Genomic DNA, 24,229 nt, shown 5'->3' on the forward strand with positions numbered 1-24,229 from the left:
GATCAGCTCAATGGATGAATAAACAAGATCCAGCTACATGCGTCCCGGAGACTCACTTTGGATCTAAGGACACACACGGGCTAGTAGAAGTGAAAGAACAAGGACAGTTCGTGCGATGAGGAATCTGATGAGAGCAGGGTGGCCACAGTTACAGCAGGCCAACTAGACCTTAAGGCAGAAGCTGTTGCAAGAGACAAAGAAGGGCGTAACATAATGATAAAAGGGTCAATTCTCCAGACAGATCCAACGATTACAAACGTACATGCACCTCACACTAGAGCTCCCAACTGCGGGAGGCAAACATTGAGATAACTGAAGGGAGAAACAGAGAATTCGCAATACTCAGAGGGACTTCGACGCCTCCACTTTTGTTACCGATAAAACAGCCAGAAAATAAGGAAATACTATGGACCCAATGGCCTCACAGATGTGCACCCAGCACCCCGGCCAGCAACAGCACAGGACATATTCTTCTCAAGCACACACAGAGCATTCTCTAGGACAGACCACCTCCAGGACAGACCACCTGGTAAGCCACAAAACAAACTTAACATTGAAGCTATACAAAGCATCTTTTCTGACCACAGTGGAAGGAAACTAGAATACAACAACAAAAGGGAAATAAGAAAATAAACCTATGTGGAATTAAACAACTCAGTCTCCAACAACCAAGGGCTCAAAGAAAAAAAGCAGAGCGCATTTCAGAAAAGTTCTGGAGACAAATGAAGACAAAAGCACAGGATATGGACACTTACGGGATGCAGCAAAAGCTGCATCCAGCTGCATCCACATCCAGGATGAAAGTGTGTAGTGGTAAATGTGGATATTGAGAAAGAAGAAATCAACAACCCAACTTTACATCTGGAGGAATTGGGGGGGGGGAGAACAAACTAAACCCAAAATTAGCAGAAGGAAGGAAGTAATGAAGAGCAGAGATAAACAGAGAATAGAAAAACAATTAGAAAAGATCAATGAAAAATCAATGAAACCAAGAGTTGGTTTTTCGAAAAGATCAAAATTAGCAAACTCTTAGCTAGACTAATGAAGAAAAATGGAGAGAAGACTTAAATCACTGAAATAAGGGCCATGATAACCGATTCCACAGAAATGAAAACAAATTCCACAGAAAATTTATAGTAAATTACCTTGAACAATTACATGTAAACAAATCAGACAACCTGATTAATAATAATAAATAATAAATTCCTAGAAACACAGAATGTATCATGACTACATCATGAAGAAATTAAAAAAAAAAAAAAATCTGAACAGAGCTACACCAAGTAAGGAGACAGAAAGTAACAGAAAAACTTCTTCACAAGAAAAAACTCAGGACAAGATGGCTTCTTCACCAGAGAATTCTACCTAACACTTTAAAAAAAAAAAATTAGCACTGGTCCTCTTAAAGCTCTTCCAAAAATTGAGGAGGAGGGGACACTTTCAAACTCATCCTAAGACATAATAAAACAACAGACGAATATCTCTGATGAACAAAGATGCAAAAATCCTCAACAAAATACCAGCAAACTGAATTCAGCAACAAATGAAAAGGATCATATGCCACGGCCAAGTGGTATTTATACCTGGAATGCAAGGATGGTTCTTAACATACAAAAATCAATCTATGTCTTACACCACATTAAAATGAAGGACAAAAACCACATGATCATCTCATCTGACACAGAAAAAGCATTGACAAAATTAAGTACCCTTTCATGATTAAAAACATTCAACCAAGTAAGAACAGTAGGAAACTACTTGAACATAACAAAAGCCATATATGAAAAGCCTGTAGCTAACATCCCACTCAAAGGCAGGAGATGGGAAGCTCTCCCTCTAAGATCGGAAACAAGGGCAAGGATGCCCCACACTTGCCATGACTATCCAACACAGTACCAGAAATCCCAGCCGGGGCAATTAGACAAGAGAAAGAAAGCAGGCATCCACATTGGAAAACAAGCAGTAAAATTATCTATTCTCAGATGACAACATCTCAATGTAGAAAACGCTAGAGAATACACACACACACGTGCGCGCGCACACACACAACCTGTTAGAACTAACGATTTCTGTAAAGTTTCAGAATACAAAATCAACATACAAAAATCAATTGCACTCCTATACACCAACAATGTCCACTCTGAAAAAGAAATGAAGAAAAGAAACCCACTTACTATAACCTCACAAAGGAAACCACACTTAGGAATACGCCTAAACAAGGTGAAAGACTTGCAAACCGAAAACTACAAAACACTGCAAGAAGAAATCAAAGAAGATACAGATAGATGGAAAGACAGCTGTTTCTGTGGACTGGAAGACTTGGTCTTGTAAACATGCCCATACTACCCTCATCAATCTTTAGATTCAACGCAATACCTCTGAAAATCCCAACAGCATTTTTTTTTTGCAGAAAGAAGAATCAGCAAAATCAAGCGACCGTTATTGCCACTAGGTGTTTGCGCCTAGAGACAGTCTTTGTTACTACATTTAAACATGTGAACTCCCATTCCTAGCTCCGGGCCATATAAACAGATGTGGCCCACCTGCTGAGGTTTGCCATCCCATCCTGAGTGAGTGACAAAGGGCCACGAACAAGGATGGGATTCACTCAACTCCCAGTACCCAGGCCTTCATTTAAAAAATAAAAATGGGAGCAGGCAAGGAAGAAAGAAGCTGTCCTACTGTCTGCTGCACGTGGCCAGCTTTGTAGCCTGCCTGCCCGGAAGGGCAACATTCTAGGGCACTGGACACACACCAGGCTCCCATGAGCGGTGGTCACAAGAACCTGCGGCTTTCCAGGACAAAAGCACCCTTTACATAAGGACGAGTCTGCAACTCTGGCCCTGGTGCAGGGCCTGGCCAGGGAAGATCTTGTAAGAATCATTCATGGACACAGGAAGAAACCCAGAAAAGCCCAAAGAGCTGCGGAGGCTGGTGGCTCCCGACTACCACCAAACAGCCTACAGTGACCCCTAAAGAAACCAGAAGCAACGCACTGACCGCAGACTGCCTCTGCCCCTCCCATACCCGTCCTTGCAACAGAACCTACATTACCGTGGCTGGAAGGGCTGCAGCTGAAACGCTGCCCTTCCAGGCTCTCTTTCTGATACAAGTGGCCAGTGAGGTGTGCGTCGGGAGTTCGCGGACTGGGACTCCCAGGGAAGTGGTGTAAGGAGGCGCGCTCAGCTACAGCACACTTTGGCCCCGTCCTCCCTCCTGCTCTCTGAATCTGGCCCGATGCTGGCGCTGCAACGTCAGGTGCCGCCAGAGCGATCCACGCCCTACAGGAGCCCGACCCTGAGAACAACAGTGCCACCACCCCCGACTACTGGGACTTCTGAGACTTCCCTGCAAAGGCAGGGTAAACCTCTATCTTGTCTAAGTCATTGCTGTACGGTTTCTGTGGTCAACAGTAGGCCTAATTCTGAGAGCCTGCTGGAAGAGTGAGCTCAGCCACTTGCCTTCAAAGAGTGGAATGGTGTCGTTGGAAAAGGTGTCCAGGGCAAGGAGGTCTTTCCCATCTTTGGACCCGCTGCGTTTGTGCTTATGTTTCCTTCGAAAGAAGGATCTGCGTGCGGCCGCTGACAGCGTCTTTGCGGCGTTGTTGTCATCTTTGACCTCAGACATGCTGAGTCTCCTGGAGAATTCTTGATCCATCCTGTGGGCACAGGGAACGGTGGTGCCGGGAAGGGCCTAGCAGATGCTCCCGCCCACCCCACCCCTGCCTGTGCAGAGGAAAACGCTATGCAAAGTGCAAGAAAGTAGGCACAGAAGGCCACGTTCACGTCAAAGTCCAGAACAGCGCACTCTACAGGGACAGAGGTAGAGTCCCAGCTGCCTCAGGTCGGGGAGGGGCAGGAAAGACGGAAAGACAGGTGAGGTGGCTGACGCATGCTGGGCTGCTGCTGAGCCCAGAAAGCTCTGAGATGACAGTGGAACGGTGGCGCACAGCTGTAAGTACACTAAAAGCTACTGAGTCAGACACTTCGAGCGAACTGTGTGGCACGGGAATGTATCTCAATAAATCTGTTAAAAATAAAGTGATGTTGCCTAAGTTGCCCTTGTATAGCACGGACTTACATACACCATCAAATTGCGCTAGAAGCACCTTTCTAGACAAGTGGTTTGAACAAAACATACAGACCAGAAGCCAGGGTGCAGGGCAGATGAGCCCTGATCCCTGGGACAGCTCCAGGGGTGGGCGCCTCCCCCTCCAAGCCCAGACATGAACACTTACACGTATTTGCTGGGGATCTGGCCGCGCTGCATCTTCTGGGCATTCTCGTCCAGCTGCCAGGCCATCCAGGACCCAAATGTGCCCTGTGGCAAGGTGTCATCCACATAGAGAATGTCATCTTTTTTAAAGCTCAGCTCATGCTCCACCTCTGCCAGCCGGTCATACAGGGCCCTGGCCGGGCGACAGAGAGAACGGGATCAGGAGGAGGCTACCGGCTGCTGGAGGGCCCCCCAGCCACACACTTCAGCAGCTGGTCTCCTGGGACAGCTCTCCTGCTCGGAGCTTTCCCCAGACCACGATCAGGACCCACCTCTCCCGATGCTGGGGGCAATTCCCAGAGAAGGGAACCCCCGACTTTATGTCTTGCCCTCCCCTAAGACTGGGGGCTCCCTCACATCCGTCAGATAAAGAACGTCTTGCCAAGGACCAAAAACCATATCCCATCTTCCAAGCGGGGCCTTCACTCCCTGCTGCCAAGTCAAGATCACTTTCCTATAAAAGCGCAACTCCCCAGGATGGACATGTGTCGTCTCCCACCAAGGAGGGTGTCCTAGAGACAGAGACCATATCTCACGGCACACAGCTGATCAGTACTCTTTCCTCTCCGTGGCCTCAGAGCTTAGGGAATGTGAAGGAAGCTAGAGCCTCTTCTAGAAAACACATGCTGCCTGTGCCCGGCTGCACACCAGTCACACCGTACTTCGGGCACGTGCATACCTTGACACTCACACACACTGCAGACGGATGTGCCGACGTGGGGCAGGGGAGACCAGGAGAGGAGTGCAGCACGTCGGAAAATGGGGCTCTATACCCTCAAAATTTCCCAGGCCCCAAACCCTACACAGGGAGCCCTGGAAGGCCTCAAGCAAAGTTTCCCTAATCACAGGCGTCTAAGTCACAAGCCGTGAGCACGTGGTTTGGGGCCCAAGCAGCACGGACCGCGGTACCATCCTCTGCATTGCAGAAACACTCACCAGGACCAGTCTCCTCAGGAGGGCCCTCCCCCAGCCCCCGGTACCTGATGTAGAAGCTGTCGCCAGGCAGGCTCTTGACCTTGGTGAACTCCTCAGGGCGGTACTGCACCTTGAGACGGACACCATCCTTGGGCTTGAGCATCTCCACATAGACCTCCTCCACCGTCTTGTTGCGCACATCCAGACTGCCATACTGCCCGAGGACAGGAGACTGCGCTCAAAGGCCAGAAGCCAGGGGCGGCTTGGGCCCCCATGAGCAGGTGGTGGGGGGATGAGGCAGATTTAAAATCCCCGTCACTGGGACTCTGCCTGCCTCGCCTCTGCAGGTAAGACTTCTGCCAGGGTCCGCTCTGACCTCAACAGCTTCTCCCAGGAGAAACCCTGTGCTCGTCCCCCAGCAAGTGAGGGCTGCACAAACACAGCACTTCATCTTGCATCTGCTATCTGTGTCTTTGAATACCGACGAACCATCCCTCCCGTCAAACGGGAGACCCAACAAGAGGGAAAGGACACGCCATCAGACCCCAGTCCCGTTGCTGACACAGCAGAGCACCCTCGCTCCCGATTCCCTCCCCAACACCACTGCCCAAGCCAGGGCGCCACCCGGGACCCCGTGATGTGCCCCGAGGGTCCCGGCAGCATTCAGCACCAACAGGGGGCGCCAGGCAAGAGGCCGTGCTCTGCTCCCCCACACCGCAGAATGGAGGAAGCCAGAGGGGCTGGCAGAGAGGAGCGTGGCCAGCTCAGAACTCACCTCAAGGATGAGGTCCCCTGGCACAAGGCCCTCAGGGCCCTTGGCAGGACTGTCGTCCTCCACCTCTGCCACGAACACCCCGTGCAGGTTCCCTCCACATAAATGGACCCCAAGCTCCAGCTGGGACTTTTTGATGAAGACAACTCGCGGCTCCGGGGTCTTTTTGTTGGCATCTCCCACCATCCTTTGGGATAGGAAAAGAAAGTCTCTGGGTCACACACAGGGGGAGCAGGGTGTGCAAGACTACACGGAGGCTAATGCCCCAACAGTGGGCCGCTTACTCCATGAGATCCCCCAGTGGTCCCATCCAGGTCTGGTTCTAGCGACTTAGTCTACAGGCTGGAAGCTGAGGTTTGTAGAGGTGAAAACATGGCCCCAGGTGAGACAGCCCGCTAGGGACTGAATGGAAATCCATGCCGCTTTCTGGCCCAGCTGTCCATCCAGTGCCACAGGCTTCCTCTCTCCCCACCTGGACTACACCTGTTCTCCTAACCTAGTTCTGCCTAAAAAAAGTCAGAGCCGGTCGCAGAGCCCAGGGCACAACAGACAACTCGGCAGTGTGTACGGAGCAGCTTCTCTGGCCCAGGGACTGTGCAACGCCACCAAGAGGCGGCCCCTAGCCATCAAGGAACCCACAGCACAGTGAGGGAGACACTGGAGAGCACAGGGAGGGGAAGAAATGGGACAGCAATGGGCACCTGGGGACAGGACAGCTGTGGCGACCACAGCCAAGACCCAATGTGATGGATCCAGGCAGGAAACGCAGAACGGGCCACGTTCTGAGGGAGGCAGGGACTTGGTCGAGGAAACAGCTTTGTCCAGGACTACGGAACCACGGCTGCATGGCCTGGCCTGTGCAGCCCTCTCCCCATGTTCCCACCGGCTCCTCTGCATTCCCTGCCTCCTCTTGACCTCTGTCCACAACCCCCATGTGCATGGCTAACCCCTGCTCACCCTGAATGTGTTGACTTAACTGGCTCTGCTCCCTGCCACACTCTCGCTCACTGCCCCGGTGTGGCTTGCACCGGCCCTCCCAGCACGTGCTGCACAGGCCTGCACACTGGCCTGTCCCTCTCTAACCCCGGAGCTCCCTGGGGCCAACCGCGGGTGGTGGCCATGGCCCAGGGCCTGGCTGGGAGGTGACTGTGGCGTTCTGTCTAAAGACAGAGTCAGACAACAAGTGACTGAGAAAAGGAGGAAAGGAAGGGAGGCAGAGCTAAGAACAAGTCAATGAGGGAAAAAAAGAGAAAAAGCAAGAAAGTGAGAAAGGGCAGGAGGGCAGGAGGAAAGGAAATGAATGGCATGCTTCCCATCCCCGATCCTGACGGCCTGCGATATGGTCTGCGGCACCGGGGGACGCCGGCAGGGTGTGCTCAGGCCACGACCACGACCGCCCGCCCCCCACCCCCAGGCCGGGTCGCACCAACAGAAGGCTCACAGCACACGTTTGCTGACCTGGAACTGGGGGTGCTCTGCTTGGCCGGGGGGATGCCAGGGCCCTCATCCTGCTCCATCAGCGGGTCAATGACAGGGGGGTGCTCCGGGGGGGCGGCACTGCTCCCCTGGAGCGTGCAGTGGGTGCTGGCAGGGTCCAGGTGGGAGCTGGGGATGGAGGGCAGGAGCAGTAAGGAGCAGCACATGGTCCCCAGCCATCCACAGCCACCCCCTCTCCGGCGCAGACCAGAGCTGGGCTGGGAGCAGAGACTAGGTCACAGGGCTCGGAGCCCTGAGAAGAGCAGATGTCTTGGGAGCTGGGACTCAGGTCGTCCACCCTATAGGATCTGCCTGTCCTCAACCTGGGGCTCCTCTCTGCAGGTGTGGGCTGGGGGCCCCCAAATGCCCTGCCCCTTTCCCTCCGTTTGTGTGTCCCGTCCCCCCTTCGCTGAGCTGTGCAGTACTGCGAGTTAGGGGCAGGCCTTCCCCCTCTCTTGCATGCCCAGCAACCCACGGCTCAGAGGCAGACACGGACAGGGGGCCAGAACACTGTGTGAGAATCCACCCGCCCAGGGCCTCCGCTCCTGACTACCACACACCTGCAGGCAGGCCACCTGCTGCGCAGGGGTGGGGGGACCAGCCATGTGCTTCCACACCCTACCCCTCAGGTATCCTAATTCACCTCCTCCTCCTCCTCTCTGTTCTTTTCCCAAAATCCGGGGCTGGCCGACTCTTCTCTTACAGAAGCTGAATGGCTGGAACAGACGGTCGGCACCCGGGCTGCACTCTCTCTCCTCCCCCCAGCCTGGACGGGCCTTGTGGGAGGCCCAGGCCCTCACCTGGACCGAGAGTGGCTGCTGAGCTGGTGCATGAGTGGGTTGTACTGGGCCAGGATGGTGACGGTGTCACACTGCTGCCCAATGACGAGCCGGGCCTGCTGCTCCGTGGCGCTGCGCAGGTTTATGCCATTGAACTAGGAGACACCCGGAGCATGCTCAGTGACGTGGTGGGGGCTGGGCCCCGGGGGAGCACAGCTCTTCCCAGGGAGGCAGGAGAGGATGGAGAGAAGGATACAGCTCCCGCTTACCTCAAGTAACTGATCCCCATACTCCAGGCCAGCCTGGTGAGCGATGCTCCCCCCTGTCACCTTGGAGACGTAGACCCCGCCCTTCTCTCCACTCACGATGGAGATGCCCAGCGGCTCCGAGCCCTTCTGCAGCTTCACGTGGCGTGGCTCCTCTGCATAGGGCCTTGGAAGAGAGCCAACAGTTTCGGGGACTCGGACACAATGGAAAGGTCTGGGGCAAATCTGCAGTCAGGCATGCAATCAGCTACGCAGGAAAGGTCAGGGACCACCGGATGCTCCTACGATGATGCAGCTGGATGGGAACGCGATGGCCCCACGTCTGCATGGCAGTGAAACACTTTCCCACGACCTCATGCAACACAAACACGGCACCCCCCGATGGCCACAGAAGCACGCAGTCCCAAAGACACAGACTGAGCCACGTGAACTATAAACACTGACCCAGGCAGAGAAGAAGCACAAAGAGTTTCCTAACGTGAGCCAAGTTGCTGCAACAAAATGTGTAATGAACAGACCCGGTGGGCTCTCCAGATGCCCCAGGAGAAAAAGAAGGGGCTCCTGGGGTGACAGTCCCCCAGGAGCAACCATATGAAGTATCAGTTTTTATATTTACCAGTGTACAGAGTGGTGTACGATGACCATGGAAATGAAGCTGCCGCAGACCCAAGCCCTTAGAAAGGGAGTGGGGAGGCTGGGAGCAAGGGTGGGGACCATGCACTCGCTGGCCCAGGGTGGGGGTGGGCACAAGGGTGCTCGGGCAGAGGCCTCATGGCAGGCCAACCTCAGACCCCTCAGGGAGGAGAACCTGGGCCTGGCGGCCACGGGCCATCTCAGGAGGGATCTGTGGGGGTGGAGACCTCTGGAAGGTACAAAAAGCTAGAAGAGGGCGCTCAGGAAAGGACGACAGACGCCTGGGGCCTGACAGAACCTGACAGACATGCAGACGGGGACACAGAGCCGTCCTGTGAGGACAGTGCCGTGTGCTGCCCTGAGCTCTTCCTCTCAGAACAAAATCACAGCCAAAGGTGAAGGGAGGAGCAGGCCGGAGAGCCATGTCCTTGGGCTCCCCTCCAGAGCATGTGGCTGGGGACAGACTCACGTGCTAATGGAAAGCCAGGCCCCGGGAGCCAGCCCTCCCCTGCCAACCAGAGGCACAGCCGTCTCTCAAGCTCAGCGAGCCTCGGGCTGGGACTACTACCACCCCGGGCCCGGTCCTCTGGCAGTCTGAGAACAAAATCCTTCTTGACCTATCCCTTTACCTTGTCCCTTCCCAAATTCGCCCTCACCTCAATGCTCTCCCTTGACCCTGCGGCTCAGACACCTCAGTCCCTGGCCTATGACTTCCAGACGCATCACAGGTCACAGTGCCAGGCAGTCTGGAGTTGCAGAAGCCCTTACTCAGCAGCCCGCAGCCCCATCCTCATAGCCCCAGCCAGCGTCGGAGGACGGCACAGCGGGTGTGCGCAGCCCTTGTTCCAGTCTGGGGCTCCTCACTCCCTACTGAAGACCCTTTCCTGTCTACCACCTCCAAAACACACGTCTATCTCAATAAAGCAGGTACCTGACTCACATAAGAGTCCGACAAAGCCGTTGTGAGCGACACAAATCAGGATTTACCAACACGGAGAGACGCAGAGGACACACGCTGCAGGAGCAGACAGGTGGGCATAATCCCATCTATATAAATCTGTACAAATACGTGTGGCCACTCACATGTGGAGAGGTTTCTAGGAAGGACCCTACCAAAATGTGAACGACGGCACCTCCAGGTGAGGGGACTTGAGGTAATCCTTACTTTCCTGTCCCCTGAGGGATCTAAATTTCTTATAATATGCACAAACGTTTTCTCAGAATAAAGCTGCATTATGAACGAGGTTTATAAAGCATACTTTGCAATATTACAAACCCCTTGAAATGAGAAAGTATTCATGTACAGAAAATGTAAATAATGAAACATGCCTTTAAACTATACACACACGCGCGCGCTTCACAAAAGGGGAAAAGCAATTGAGATTATGTGTGACTTTTCTTCTTTCTACTTTCCTCGGTCTTCCCAGTTTCCTCTAATTAGAAGCTACATGATAATGTACATTAGAATCGGGGGGAAGGAGCTGTTTTGCCTCCAGTTGGGTCACACAAGTTAAACTGTTTGCCTCTGACGAGATTCGGACCACGAATACCCTCCTCCCCACAGAGCAGCTCCCGGTTCCCTGCACACTCTAGGAAGCTAACTACGGGACACCCGATGGCAGGTGACAGGCCCTCTCTGCTTCTGAGGAGCCCACTTGAGTTGGCAGAGGATCCTGGGGCTCAGTGACCTGAGATGACCCACCCAACCCCGGATGTGGCACAGGTTTGGCTCCCGTGTGCGTCACAGGGGTGAGACGTTTCCACACGAACTGCACCTGCTTCCCCTATGGGCCCAGGTGCACTTCTGGGCTCCTGTGAACAGTCAGTCGCTGGTTGTGAGGGTACTTGTTAGGTTGTCTTACAAATTCAGATTTTGCAAGTCAGATGGTTTTCTTAAGGCAGAGCCCACTCTGCAGGGTTCCTTCTGTGGCTCATAGAGATGAGGGCCTTCAGCATTTTGGATTTGAGTGGACACGAGTGGTTCTGTTCCTTTTAAGTGATTAAATAAAAGCAAGTTTCAGTTTAACTGGATTGCCTGAAGACTTACTATCTAGACGGGACCTCTTAACCATAAATTCGATCTGGTAAATTCTACTCTGAAAGAACAGAGGTGGGTGAGGGGCAGAGAGCTTGTGGGGAAAGGGAGGGACCCCTTAGATGTGGGGTCCAACCATCTGGACTGACGTCAGCCTCAAGTTACCCTGAAATCTCAGCAGATTGGCCAGCATTTCAAAATGAACCAATAAATGGCTAAGCTATACTTTTACGCTTTATATACATTTTTTTCTGATATGTTTTATTTCACACACAAAAAAAGCTTGGGAATGAGGGGAACAAGTGATGCAGCTGTGTTCTGGAACCAAAAAGCAAAGAATAAGAATGAGCCCTGATTCTAAGGAAGGTAGGCCAGTCACCAACCACATGACCACAGACAGGTCACTCCCACTTTCTGGCCTCCGTTTCCTTATCTGTAAAAGAGAACCAGTGATGATGATGACGAGGACGAGGATGATGCATGAAACTCACGGGGTCACTGTGAGGATTTCATGACTTATTACACGGAAGTGCTTAATCAGGGGCCAGGGAAGCCGGGAACAGTACCATGACATTGTCACGGCCAGGTGGCTCCTAGTGTCATCTGCCGCAGCTCAGCCCCTCCCGTGGACACTCTGTGGAAGGAGCCCACCCTCTCCTCACCTTGCCATCTATGCGCACCCCACCTCCTGGCACCATGCGCCCGCAGGACTTCCTTGTGAAGGGCTGAGGCAGCACGCCAGAGAACGCTAGGTGACCCGAAGCAGAGAGGTCTCGCCCTGGGATCGACTCAGTTGGCACCCTCCAATGCATCCGCTGCTTCTACCAACAAGTCCCCTCCCTCAACCAAGCCCCAGCCCGCTGTGGGGATGCACCACCCACTGCCGTGCCCATGGGACACATGCCCGGTCGTGCTCACCTGTCCTTCCTCCGTTCCCCGAGGGCTGCAGGGTTGACGGCAATTCTGGGCAACGTGGAAGCTGAGGTCTGGGACTGGCTACATGAGGACAGGGTGTCAATGTTCAGGGGGGACTGTGGAGGCGTGCTGCATTCTGAATGTGACAGCGAACCTGCCAGGAGAGATGCAAAGGAACTCAGGCTCTGTGACCCACATCTCTGCCCCCAGGGCCCAGACCAAGACAGAGACACGCCCCAGGCACAAGGCTCCACGCTGCAGCCACAGCACATGGCCTTGAATTCAGGGGCTGGGCTCCACACAGCCTTTCTATCTACCACCCCCCCCCCCCCCCCCCCCCCCCCCCCGCCCCCGTCACCGGGCCTAAGGCCAGGCTCAGCCAGCCTGCACGGACCGGCTGAGGTGAGGAGGTTACACACTGTTCCCAGATGCTGCACTGTGAGGCCAGCGAGCCGGCAGGCAAGGACGGCAGTGCGCGTTCTCACCTCTGTCGGAACCCACGATGGACCGGGGGTATCTTGGCGTTGACGGGATTTTAATGCGTTCTGCCTTGAACTGCAAGTTGCTCGAAGACCCTGTGGTTCCACGAGGAGACAAAACTTCAGGCCTGTGATTAAACCCGCCCTCACTCCCTTGCCACCACGTCAGTAGTTAGGGAAGAAGCAGCGGCCAAGACAAATGCAAAGCAGGGCTGGCCACTAACCCCAAGGGGGCCAGAGCGTGAACCGGTGCCGAAAGGCAGATACTCAGTACCCAGTGATCTGAGTGAACTGCGCGGGCCTGGACTGCCCCAGAACAGGCTCACAGCAATCTCTCGCCTAGCCCCAGGTGACAGACAGGACGGTCTGCCAACACGCCACATGGCTAGAAGCAGCACCACCTGAGTCCCTCTATGAGGGACCTGCTGGTCTCCCACACACAGACAGCACGACAAACCCCAGAATCTCCAATAGGCTCAGGGACAGGGAGCGAGGCTCATGGCCCCAGAGGTTCCCTGGAACAGCCGCATGGCTACCAGGGAAAGACCCAGAGACTCAGAAGGCCGAAGGACGGGGCTCCCAGTGCAGCATGGGGCCAACCTCAGCCCCGGGAGCAGAGAAGGGCTGGTGTGGCCAGGCCACCTGGAGGTCTGGCCACAAGGATGCAGGTAGAGAGGGAAACAAGGCTAGTGCCCCGCTACGGTGAGAAGGTTCTAGTGGCACCATTACCAAGGCGAGCACTGGAGGGCAGAGAGTTGGACCCATGGGAGGTTCTCATATCTGAGTAGTCGCTGCCAACCCTGTGGCTCAGGTCTAGGCTCAGGCGTCCCTGGTGCTGCACGCTGTAAGAAAACCAGACAGCTAAGGCGCTCGGAAGGAAGACCAGGACTGGACTGGACATAGCCCCAGCCAAGGCCTCCTTGAGCCCACAGAAGCCACCTGTCGCTAGGTGGGAATAGTGGACTGCCATGCTCAGAGGCAGCATCCAAAATGGCCCTGCCCACAGAGAAAGGTCCTGCTGTACCCGTAGAGGACTGGCATACAGACCTGCACCGGGACTGGGCTCACCGGGAGCAAGGGCTTCCACTGGGAAAAATAGGCTCTGAACCCTGTCTGGGCCCAGAGAAGTGGAGCCTCTCCTCCAGGATGAGCGGGAGAGGCTGGATGGGTATCAAGGACCTTGAACGCGGACCTGCACACTTCATTCAGGACAGCTGCCTAGGACACTGGAAGGCAGAGAGTCAGGCCTCGCCCACCTCAGGAGGGCCTACAATCAGACCCAATGATGTCCTTTTCTAGCTGTGTAACGAGAATGTCTCTTCCCCGCCTAAAGCCTAGAGTGGAAAAAAATCTGAACTCTGCATCATGGCCGTAGGCCCTATAGGACCTGTGCCCTATAGCCTATGCTCTCCTCCTGACTCATTGTGCCAGTGCAAGGTTCCTCATTCTGTCCCAGGAGCCCAGCACACTGTTCCAGGGCACTGTTCCCTCCTTCCTGTGGACTCCACCCAGGTCTTGAGCAACTGGCTTCTTAACCTCCCTATCTCTGTAGCAACTCCCTCCCCTCCCCCAAGGGCCCTTCCCTCCACCCAGTCTACGTCCCACCCTCTTCCAAGTCAGAGCCTAGCTGCCTGCCCTGCTCTGCAGTCTTCAGGGTGACTCAGCACCACCTGGTACCACTCTGGAACAAGAACAGTCCATGCCATGTAGTAGGTGCTCAATTAAAACTTGCCAAACAACTGAATGAATGAATTAATGAATAGGGGACCTTGAGCCAGTCAGTTCACCTTTTAAGGCTCAGTCTCCTCATCCATAAAACAGAGACAACAACAGTCCTTAGCTCAGGAGGCTGCTGTGGCCCTTAAATGAAGTTTACAAAGGTCCCAGCATAGCGCTGGCATGTGAGCTCTTAAGCACCAGCTACCACCACTCTCTCTCTCTTTAAATACCTCTTCAAGCTCCATGCTGGTGAATGAGGAGAGGATCCTTAGCATTCATTCTTCCTGGGGCCCCAGCGCTGCTCTAACCAGCCAGCCCCTCCCGGCTAGGCAAGGACACTTCTCAGCTCGTGGGTCACTCTCTGCACCAGTGGCTTTATGTGCCTGTGACCATGGCCAGCTGGGGAGCAGGGAGGTGTGGGGTGATTTCACATACCTGGGATGCAAACCCTGGGGGCCGACCTCTCTGGGCACAGGCGGAGAGCTGCAAGGACCGACCCTGTGGCTACGCACAGTGTAGACAGGGTTCCTCAGCATGGAGCTCACAGTGGTGCTCGGGGTCATGCTCCGGGGCACAGTGCCTAGAAATGGGCTGGGTGAGAACAATCACCCCAAAGCACCCAGCCAGCCCCAGACCTGTGCAAGCTCTTGGCTTTCTCCACCTGTAAGATGGGAGAACTCACTCTATCACTTCCTATTTCTCAGGCTGCTATGGGAAAAAATTTCTTAGCCCTGAAAAGCTAAGGAATGTCCCTGATATAAGACTGAATATCCCAGACAGGGCAGCCATTGCTAGTTTTCTGGACCTCTGGGCTGAGGACACAGTGGCACCTTGAAATGACCGCCTCCCCTCTCCCTAGGAGCAGGCAGCCCTGCGGGCCCACCGTGGACCTCCTCCCTACCCCAATGACTCACCCGCAGATGCCCTGCCGGGGTAGAATGGGGGGTTGCTGTGCCGGCTGGAGTGCCCCGGTGAGTACAGGGACCATTCCTGGAGCTCTGGGCAGAGCTCTCCACTGGCCGGGATGCACTTCTGCTCCTGCAGGACCCAAGACAAGAGACAGTGGCTGGAAATGGACATGCACAGGTGTCTTCAGGTCTGTCCCCTAAGCACTAGCTCTCCCACTCGGACACACAACATGACAGCCAGGACAGGTCACTGCTCATTCATGTTGCCTTAAGACACCTGGACAGGAAACACTTCCTTGGAAACTACTCTGGAAGAAAACCACAGAGAAAGAATCTGTTCTCCGGAGGAGACAAATTGGGTGCAGGAGGTGGAATGCGTGAGAGCATCAGGCACGTGTGTACAGGTGCTCCTGGAAACTCGCACTGCTGGCTCAGGGTGCTCATCTGCAGAGAGTCACATGGGTTTGTCCCCCAGCTCCCAGCAATTTCTCCCATCTGGAAACGACTACAGCTCCCACAACACAAGCCAGCTGCCTCCTGCTACCCGGCCAGCAGAGTCACAGGTGCTCTCGTGGCTCTCCAGACCCTTCCAGGAAGGTCCGGGTCACAAGTGCAAAAGCTTCTCAATAAAAAAGCAAATCAGACACCACACCCAAGAAAATGCTCCTGTCTTGGCATCACATGCCATTAACACACACACTCCCCACATCACTTTCCAGCCTCCTATGGAGGGTTCCATTCCACTGGCACCCACCAGCCACCCCACTCCCCTTTTTCTCGGGTAGGTGCTTAGAACGAAGGCAAAGGAGCCAGGGCTAAGCAAGAGGCTGGGGACACCAGCTCAGGGCCCCTCCCCGCACCCTTGCCCATCCCCACCCCGAGGCTGGGCCCTACCTCCAGGAACTGAGCAGGAATCACTACGGGAGCCAGCTTGGGCCGGAAACTAGGAGCGGACTTAGGGCGACGGCGCTTCTGCCCCAGCTCGTCCATCTTCTGGGAGGTGAGGTCTCCGTCGCAGGACTTCTTGGCAGGTAGGTAGGAAGAGTCCCCATCCCCTTCGGGGTAGTAGCTGGAAGCAATGCGGACCCTGCCCTTGCGAGTGGGCGAAGTGTGCGTGGATTCCCTGGGGTCCATGTCAGGGGGCAGGGCGCTTGGGGGGCTGGTGGATGGGGAGCTGCCCACCAGAGTGGCCTCGGACTCGGAACTGGTTTCCAGTCTGTGCTGGAACTTGATGGAGTCACTCCTCCTGGGAGGTTTTGGGGGTGTCAGAGGCCCCATCCTCTTGGAGGGCTGAGGGGAGTGAGCAGACCCAGGGCCAGGGAGCAGGTAGTCTATTTTGGAGGGAGTCTGGGGGCGCTTGAAAGTGTTAGGGTCGAAGATAGACTTTCTTTGCTTTGGCTTCTTATAAACAGAGAGCTTCTCGGGCCCTGCTGTGGAGCTGAGCACGGCCTTGGGCCAGGTCCCCCCACTGCTGGAGCCCTCAGGGTCTGCCTTATCCAGGGGGGCCTCTGCCGCCCCACAGGGGCCCGTCTCAGTCTCGAAGGGCAGCAGGGGTCGCCGGCTGCGCACGTCCACCAGCCCATAGCCACGCTCCCCAGAGGTGTCTGAGCGGAAGGAGCTCAGGCTGCGCTCGGAGGCACTGGGACAGGCCTGGGGGGAGACTGGGAAGGGCCCCACAGGGAAGGGCTTGTGCAGGAAGGAGCTGCTGCCTCCCGGGGGGCCCAGCTCCCTCCTGTCCTCCAGCCTGTCTGCATAGAAGATGTCCGTCTGCGTGGAGTTGTTGTGCTGCAGCAAGCTCCGTTTATTCTGAGCCTGGACCTCGGCGCCGTGGGCTCGGACGCTCAGCATCCTATCAGAGTCCTTGATGTTCTCAAAGATGTTCTGGCCACTCCACGAGGAGCTCTGAGGGAACACCTGTGTGGGGATTGCAGAGTGAGAAAGAGCGGGTAAGACCGCAGAACCAGGCACTGCCTGCATCCCTGTGCGGGGAGTGAGGCTCAGCAACGGGCCACACACACCCCAGAGTGTGCCCGAAGAGTCTCTACGATCACCTCTTTACTCCGTTCAGACTCAGGTGTATACCACTGTCCCCAAAATGTCCTTCATGTCTTGTTTTGGTTTTTAAACCAGGATCGGGTCAGGGTTCAGGCACACCCTGCACTTCGTAAACTGATACCTTTGTTTCAAGGACTCCCTGTGACAGAGTGACAGAGCGTAGCCGCCGAGGCACACGGAGCTGAGGCTTTGCTGCCGCACAGCCGATGAGAGCGGAGCCGGCACAGGGCGCGGGTCCTTACCTTCAGGAGGGAGAGGGTCAGGGAGTCCTGGCAGCTACGGAGCAGAGATTCACACTCATTCAGGGACTTGTTGTCCAGGGCAATGCCATTGATCTAGGGCCAGAAAGAGAGCCCATCAGGCCCACCGCCAGGTCAGGGTCTCCGCCAGCCCGTTGGGGACGGTGGCCCTGGTTCTCCTAGAAGGGGCCCAAGTCTGGAGTTGGCAAAGGAGAGAAAGCCCCTCCCCAGTAAGGCCTGAGAAATCCAGTGAGGCAGCTTGTGAGGCAGAGAAAACACACAGCCTTAAACCATGCGAGAGGCAGGTGCTCGTCCGACTGGGACCAGAAGGGCAAGGACCCCACGTGGCACGACTGGGCTCTGCTGCCATCTGCCGCGAGAGGTATGACCGCAGCGCAGAACTCCTTCACGCACGGAACAGAAGATACACACGGCTGCCCCCCAGGTCGGGAGACGAGAAACGACATCATGCTGTGGAGGGTCTTTGTAGACTGTGAAGTGTCAGGTGAGATGCTATGGTAGCATCTCCATTCACAAAGATTCTCCTAATCCCGTAGGCCCGAACCCCTGTCCAGATCTCATTAGATAAGCTCCAATCTTCTGAACAAGCATATGCGCCACAGTGAATGGTCAGCCCGGGAGGCACCCAGACCATGGAGTGCTGCCCAGCAACACAAAGAACACGCCCATGGTAGCCCCACCACCTGACGGCTCACACGGCTTGATGCTGGAACAGCCAGTCTCAAAGGTCACATATTGTACAATTCGACTTAGGTAGTATGTTCTCGCGGTGACAAAACTATATGGATGGAGAGCAAATTAGGTGCCAAGGTCATGGAGGGGGAATGGAGAGCCGGGCTGTGGATGCTCCCATTGAGGGCTAACACGGGAGAGATCTTTGAGCTCGTGGAACAGTTGTGAATCTTAATTTTTTGTTGTTACTTAAAACATGATAATAAAATGACACAGAGTGACACACACATGACTTCATTGTCAAACCCCTGGTTTGGATATTATTTAGTCACATAAATGTAACCAACCATCAGAGGAAACTGCATGAAGGGTACATAGGACCTCCCCGTACTACCATCGCCACATTATTTATTTTTCAATATGATTTATTCAATGCCATAACCGAATTATATCTCTATTTTAAAATCAAAAGTTTAAAAAAATAGGCAGAGTGATTATTTGGGGGCAATGGATTCATTTGTTTTTTTTTCCTTTACAATTTTTCCACATCTTAAAATTTCTTCACAATGGCCACACTGCTTTCAAATTCTGGCATCCTCCGAAATCTTTAATACAGCGAAGATGAGAATCAATGAGCTCCTACACCCTCTGCAGGTAGGACCAAAAAGGCCACGATCTCTTTAACCACACGGGGAAAGATCATGTCAACTGTTAATGTTGATACCCACGGATCCTGCAATCCAGGCCCCCGGGGAATGCACCCTGCGGCACACTCCCGTGGGTCCCCGTGGAGGGATGCAGCAGTGGACTTGCAGCCCTACTCGTAAAAGCAAAAGCAACGATGTCCTGACTGTCCATCCGGGGAACTGGTGAATGGCTTGAGATGCTGCCACTATGGAATAAGCAACTAGTAAGTTACTGACATGCCCTAGGCAGATCTAACAATGTGAACGCAAATGAACCTGCAGGCGAGGCTGTGGGAAACAAGAAAGGAGGTTAGCAGCTCAGGATATTATGATCCCATCTGGGTGTTAGGAAAGGAAAAGGGAAAAATAAAAGGAGGAGGAGAAGGGAAGGGAAGGCAAGGAAAAAGAAAAGAGAAGAAAAGAAAAGGAGATACAAATGTTTTGAATATTTCGGGGTGGGGGGAAACCAGAATAAACTGTTAACTGCCATTAGGGTAGGAACTGGTAGACGGGGACTGTAGAACCAGAGCAGGAGTCATTGTCATGTGTGCCTTCCCGTACAACCAGGATTGTGTGTGTGTGTGTGTGTGTGTGTGTGTGTGTGCTGGTGGAAGTATGTGACTTACATTTTAATGAGTCAGTTAGAAATACTAAATTAGGGAACCTGGGTGGCTCAGAGAGTTAAGCCTCTGCCTTTGGCTCAGATCATGACCTCAGGGTCCTGGCATCGAGCCCCGCATCAGGCTCTCTGCTCAGCCCTTCTCTCTCTCCTCTCTCCACCTACCTCTCTCTCTGTGTACTTGTGATCTCTGTCAAATAAATAAATAAAATCTTAAAAAAAAAAAAAAAAAAGGAGGGGCGCCTGGGTCTCAGTGAGTTAAAGCCTCTGCCTTTGGCTTGGGTCATGATCCCAGGGTCCTGGGATCAAGCCCCGCATCAGGCTCTCTGCTCAGCGGGGAGCCCCCTGCTTCCCCCCCAACCACCCACCTGCCTCTCTGCCAACTTGTGATCTCTGCCTGTCAAATAAATAAATAAAAATCTTTAAAAAAAAATAAAAAAGGAAAGAAATACTAAATTAGGCTCCATAATCTCACAGCATTTGGGAGGTCTGATCACCAGGGACGCCATTCAGTGTCTGCAAAAGGGCGGTACACACAGGTGATGTCCAAGGCAGGGCTGTATGCAGTGGCAGAAACCGAAAACAATATGTATGTCCACAAGGGGGCGCGCTTCCAACTACCGATCATCAAACCTCAGAACACCATGAAGTGGATAAAAACACCAAGGATGAATTTGGAAAGCTATCCATGGTGTGGAATAGCAGGATGATCACACTATTATGTCCTAAAAAGCAAACAAAGCCCAGAATACTTTATCTGTGTATAGAGATTTGTATGAACACTCACAGCCTGGCTGGGAGCTTATCTTGCAACAGGGAGCAGAGATTTTTCTCCAGCGGCAGGATTAAAGGGAAAAGAGGGGACTAATGTCTTATACATTTGTGTACTGCTTGACTACTCTGACACATACGTATTACTCTGGTGATTAAAAAAGAAATTTAAAAAATAAATGGATATAATGTTTAACAAAAGTTTTTTTTTTTTTTTAAATCACATACAAAAAATATCAATCAATCACATACAGACACCTTCTTTTTTAAAGCTCGTGTAAATAGGGGCACCTGGGTGGCTCAATCGGTTAAGCAACCGACTCTTGGTTTCAGCTCAGGTCGTGAACTCAGGGTCATGAGATCAAGACCACGCTCAGTGGGGAGTCTGCTTAAGATTCTCTCCTTCTGCCTCTCCCCCCTCGTGCGCACTCTCTTGGGCTCTCTCTCAAATAAATAAATATTTTTTTTAAAAAAACTGATGTAAATATACATTCATGTGTAGAATAAAGGCTGTAGAAAAATACATTTCAAATGCTCATTAAGGTTATCTGTAAGGTGGTACTATAAGAGGGAGTCTTAGTTCCTTCTTAAACCACCTCTGTATTTCCTGATTTTCTACTATAAATAGAAACACATTATCAGAAAAAAAAAAAGTTTGTTAACATTGCCTAGAGAACAAGGCAAACGTGAACACTCTGGTCATTACTTTGTGTTCAACCTCCCAGATCATCTAACTGTCCATGTGGGGCAGACAGCCCTAGCCCTGAGGCTTACCGCCACAATCCTGTCTCCCACGGCGAGGGACCCTTCCTTGGCAGCCGGGCTTCCAGGCACCACAGCGGCAGCGTACACGCCATTCTCCAGACTGATACCGCTGTCTGCAAAACCCACCAAGAGCAGACACAGGCGGACCCAGTTAGCCCTGGCCCTGATCGCCTAGCCCTGGTTGTCCCCCTCATCTTTGTGAGATAAATTATGAAGGGAACGTTGGTAGACTGCGACCTGTCCATCCCAGCACCCAGGCCAGATCGCACCCCCGCAGGGGCTCAGTGACGTCTTCTCTGGTCAATCAAATACTCAGGAGACCAGCAAGACCCGGGACGCAAGTGGCCCCCTGCTGGGGAAACACATGCTGCGTTCAAGCGGCATCCACGCCCCAGGAACAACACACCTGAAAATGCACACCTCCCCTCTGCACAAGGAAGGGGGGCCCTGCCATCTGGGGCGCCCCGCCCACCTCTGCGGGCCCACTACCTTTCTGTCCACTCAGGTTGATGTACAGTGGTGTGATCACCTTCCCGCCCAGGGACTTCCGCCGCCGCACGACCATGTTGATGGCGCCCTCCCCATGGAGGAGCGCCTTCAGGGCCTGCTTCTTGTCCTTGTTAATGAGGTCCACGTCATTGATTCTCAGCAGCCAGTCGTTGACCCTGAGGAGGGGCACAGCCAGGTCAGTGCCCTCGCGGGCCTTGGGACCAGTGGGTAGGCCGCACCGCTCCAGTCTGGGAAGACGAGGGCGGGAAGCGGGTGCCCCACCTACACGCTTAGACAGATTTCCTCTTCAGGATGTCAAATGGCTACACTCACAGAGGCTGGAGCCAGACTGCCAGGGGGCGATCCTGGCTCCACCCTTACTAGCTGTGTGACCCCCTTCCTCCTTCGGACCTCAGTGTCCTCATCTGTAAAATGGGGGCAAGAGTGGTAGAGAACCTACCTCATAGGATTTTAAAATGAATGAGTTGGTTGATTATACAAAGTGCATAACTCAGTATTTAGCAATTCATTATCACTCCTCTTTCACAGAATGGGCATGTGATACACACCCTACACGCTTGCACATGCCACACCGGAACACTTTCCTAACTAGAGAAGTGAAGGGGAGCACCTGGGGCCTGAGGGATGCTCAGACTCACGGGCGCCAGTGAGTCACAGTCTCCATTAACAACGACGTTAGCAGTGGAGCCTGCTGGCCTGACCCTGCTAGGCCCTCCAATGCCAGGGTGCGCTCATTTACTTGCCACCTGGCTCTCTGGGTCCTTCGCAAGGGGTAGGAGGGGTCCCCTTCCCTCCAGAGCCTGGGCCTCCTCAACTCTTACCGTAAGCGGCCATCAGCAATGCTTCCTTTGTCCACTTTAGTGACAAATATCCCACAGTCCCCAGGCAAACAAGGCTCATTCACACCTTCTGCCATATCGAACCCAAGTGCTTTCAAGTCAATATCCTCCTGTCAAAAGAGCAGCAGCCACACACTTTACACAATAGTGAACAGAGACAGGTCGCTCTTAAACCTCAAGCCACTCGCCCCACGGTGAGCACTGCCCCTCCACGCCAGACGGGGCACTCGGTCCCCAGGATGAAGCCCAGGAGCAGTTGCCATTGGCCTCTTCAGCCACTGCAGCTACACGTCCCTGCAGAAGGGCTCTGCTCTGCCCTCCTCCTGCCATGCCCCGTGCCAGCATCTGCCACTGGAGAGGCCACAGGGACCAACCTGCCAGAAGCTGGCGTGGACAAGTACAGGGAAAAGATGCATGCACCCCAGGAAGAAAACCGCAGCCCTAAAACTGACAGCCATGAACCTGGGAACCTCACAAGTGGGCCGTCCTCTCCTGTCCCCCTCCAAAGTGTCCTGGTCGGGAGAACAGGGCAGAAAAGACATTAAGGCCGCTCACCGTCTCCCTTTCAAACTCCACAACTTCCGTTTCCCACTCCATGGAATCTGTGTCAATGGCCGAGTCGTGGGAGCTGTGGGCCATCAGCTGGCGGAATCGGGCCTCCTTCTCCAACTGGGACTCCATCTGCTCCCTAGGAACAGAGAGAGCCATGGCGATGGTCCCCTGGGAGGTGAAGGTCACCATGAAAGCTAAATGGGGCTCCTTTTGCTCTTGGATTAGATGCCAGTTTCCCAATAAATCTGGAGCAGCATGCCAGGCAGGGCTTCCTGGATATCAGTGGTTTTTCAAAGGGGTTTTTCAAAAAAGACCCAAATTCGTCCCAAATTTATCCAAAGGTTCAATGCAATTCCTCAGGAAATGGCAGCAAGACTTTTTGTGGATACAGACCAGACTATTATAAAATGCAGAGGGAAAGAAAGGTAAGGATCTAGAAGAGCTAAAACAATTTGGAAAATGAAAAACTAAGTGGGAGGAATCACTGTCCTCAATTTTAAGACTTTTTCTACAGATTCCTCCAGTAATCAAGACTGTGTGGAACTGCCAGGAAGACAAACACAGAGACCACTGGGATAGAACAAAGAGTCCAGAAATACCCCACAAAGCACAAGAGATACAAAAGTACTTCAGCCAAGGAAGGACAGCATTCCACGAGGGAGGCAGGAGCCCCTCCACGCCCACAGCAGGAAAATGAAACCCCAACCTAGACACTGGGACTCCCATAAAAACCAACTCAAAATGTATCACAGACTGAAATGCAAAAGGTCAAGCTGCAACACATTTAAAAGAAAACACAGGGAAAAAAATCGTTGAGGTGTATGGCTAAGGTTAAAGACTCTTAGACACCATACAATCCATTAAAAATTAAAAATCAGTAAGTTCGACCTGACCAAAATAATAAACTTAAGCTCTCAGAAAGACCCAGTTAAGAGATGAAAAAAGACCGAAACCTGTGCCATCCCCCAGCACCTGACACTCTTGGTTCTAAAACCTGTGCCCAGATGATCTTGCCAATTCATCAGCGCTACCCGCTGGGCTCCAGGCATGCTCGTGACCTCCTCCTGGTTCCTGCTCAAGTGCACACGCTCGCACGTCCACACCTTTGTCTGGACTGTGCTCTCACTAGCCAGCTCCAGAATGCTACTGAGCCTCAGGGCACAGCCCCAAAGTCGCCTTCGTGGGACCTGGCTCCCACCAGCCCTGGGCAGCCCGAAACTCTGGGTTTCCTGCTCGCTGCCCCTGCTCATCTCACACCCACTGGGGCGCAGCTGCCTCTGCAGATGGGGGGGGGGGGGCACTTCCTCACCAGCACTGGTTAGACAGCC

The 24,229-nt window shown here is 53.6% G+C and overlaps 1 protein-coding gene across 4 annotated transcripts in view; it reads right to left on the reverse strand.

Moving 5' to 3' along the window:
• The window catches only part of DLG5 (discs large MAGUK scaffold protein 5), a 116,917-nt gene that overhangs the window by 8,899 nt on the left and 83,789 nt on the right, over positions 1-24,229 (reverse strand). For 3 of the 4 annotated variants that reach the window (XM_047702109.1, XM_047702112.1, XM_047702111.1), the window contains 18 exons: positions 22,905-23,037; positions 22,332-22,459; positions 21,490-21,665; positions 21,010-21,113; positions 17,470-17,562; positions 16,067-17,086; positions 15,179-15,302; positions 14,700-14,844; positions 13,275-13,387; positions 12,552-12,641; positions 12,070-12,220; positions 8,487-8,649; positions 8,239-8,372; positions 7,421-7,567; positions 5,966-6,149; positions 5,256-5,404; positions 4,238-4,408; positions 3,462-3,658 (listed from right to left, as the gene is read on the reverse strand). In XM_047702109.1, the coding sequence (XP_047558065.1) occupies positions 3,462-3,658; positions 4,238-4,408; positions 5,256-5,404; positions 5,966-6,149; positions 7,421-7,567; positions 8,239-8,372; positions 8,487-8,649; positions 12,070-12,220; positions 12,552-12,641; positions 13,275-13,387; positions 14,700-14,844; positions 15,179-15,302; positions 16,067-17,086; positions 17,470-17,562; positions 21,010-21,113; positions 21,490-21,665; positions 22,332-22,459; positions 22,905-23,037 (3,422 nt within the window). The remainder of the gene's footprint in view (positions 1-3,461; positions 3,659-4,237; positions 4,409-5,255; positions 5,405-5,965; positions 6,150-7,420; positions 7,568-8,238; positions 8,373-8,486; positions 8,650-12,069; positions 12,221-12,551; positions 12,642-13,274; positions 13,388-14,699; positions 14,845-15,178; positions 15,303-16,066; positions 17,087-17,469; positions 17,563-21,009; positions 21,114-21,489; positions 21,666-22,331; positions 22,460-22,904; positions 23,038-24,229) is intronic. The other variant, XM_047702110.1, reaches the window with a different exon arrangement.

Source organism: Lutra lutra, chromosome 14, assembly GCF_902655055.1.
Source record: "Lutra lutra chromosome 14, mLutLut1.2, whole genome shotgun sequence".
In the NCBI taxonomy this organism is placed as follows: domain Eukaryota; kingdom Metazoa; phylum Chordata; class Mammalia; order Carnivora; family Mustelidae; genus Lutra; species Lutra lutra.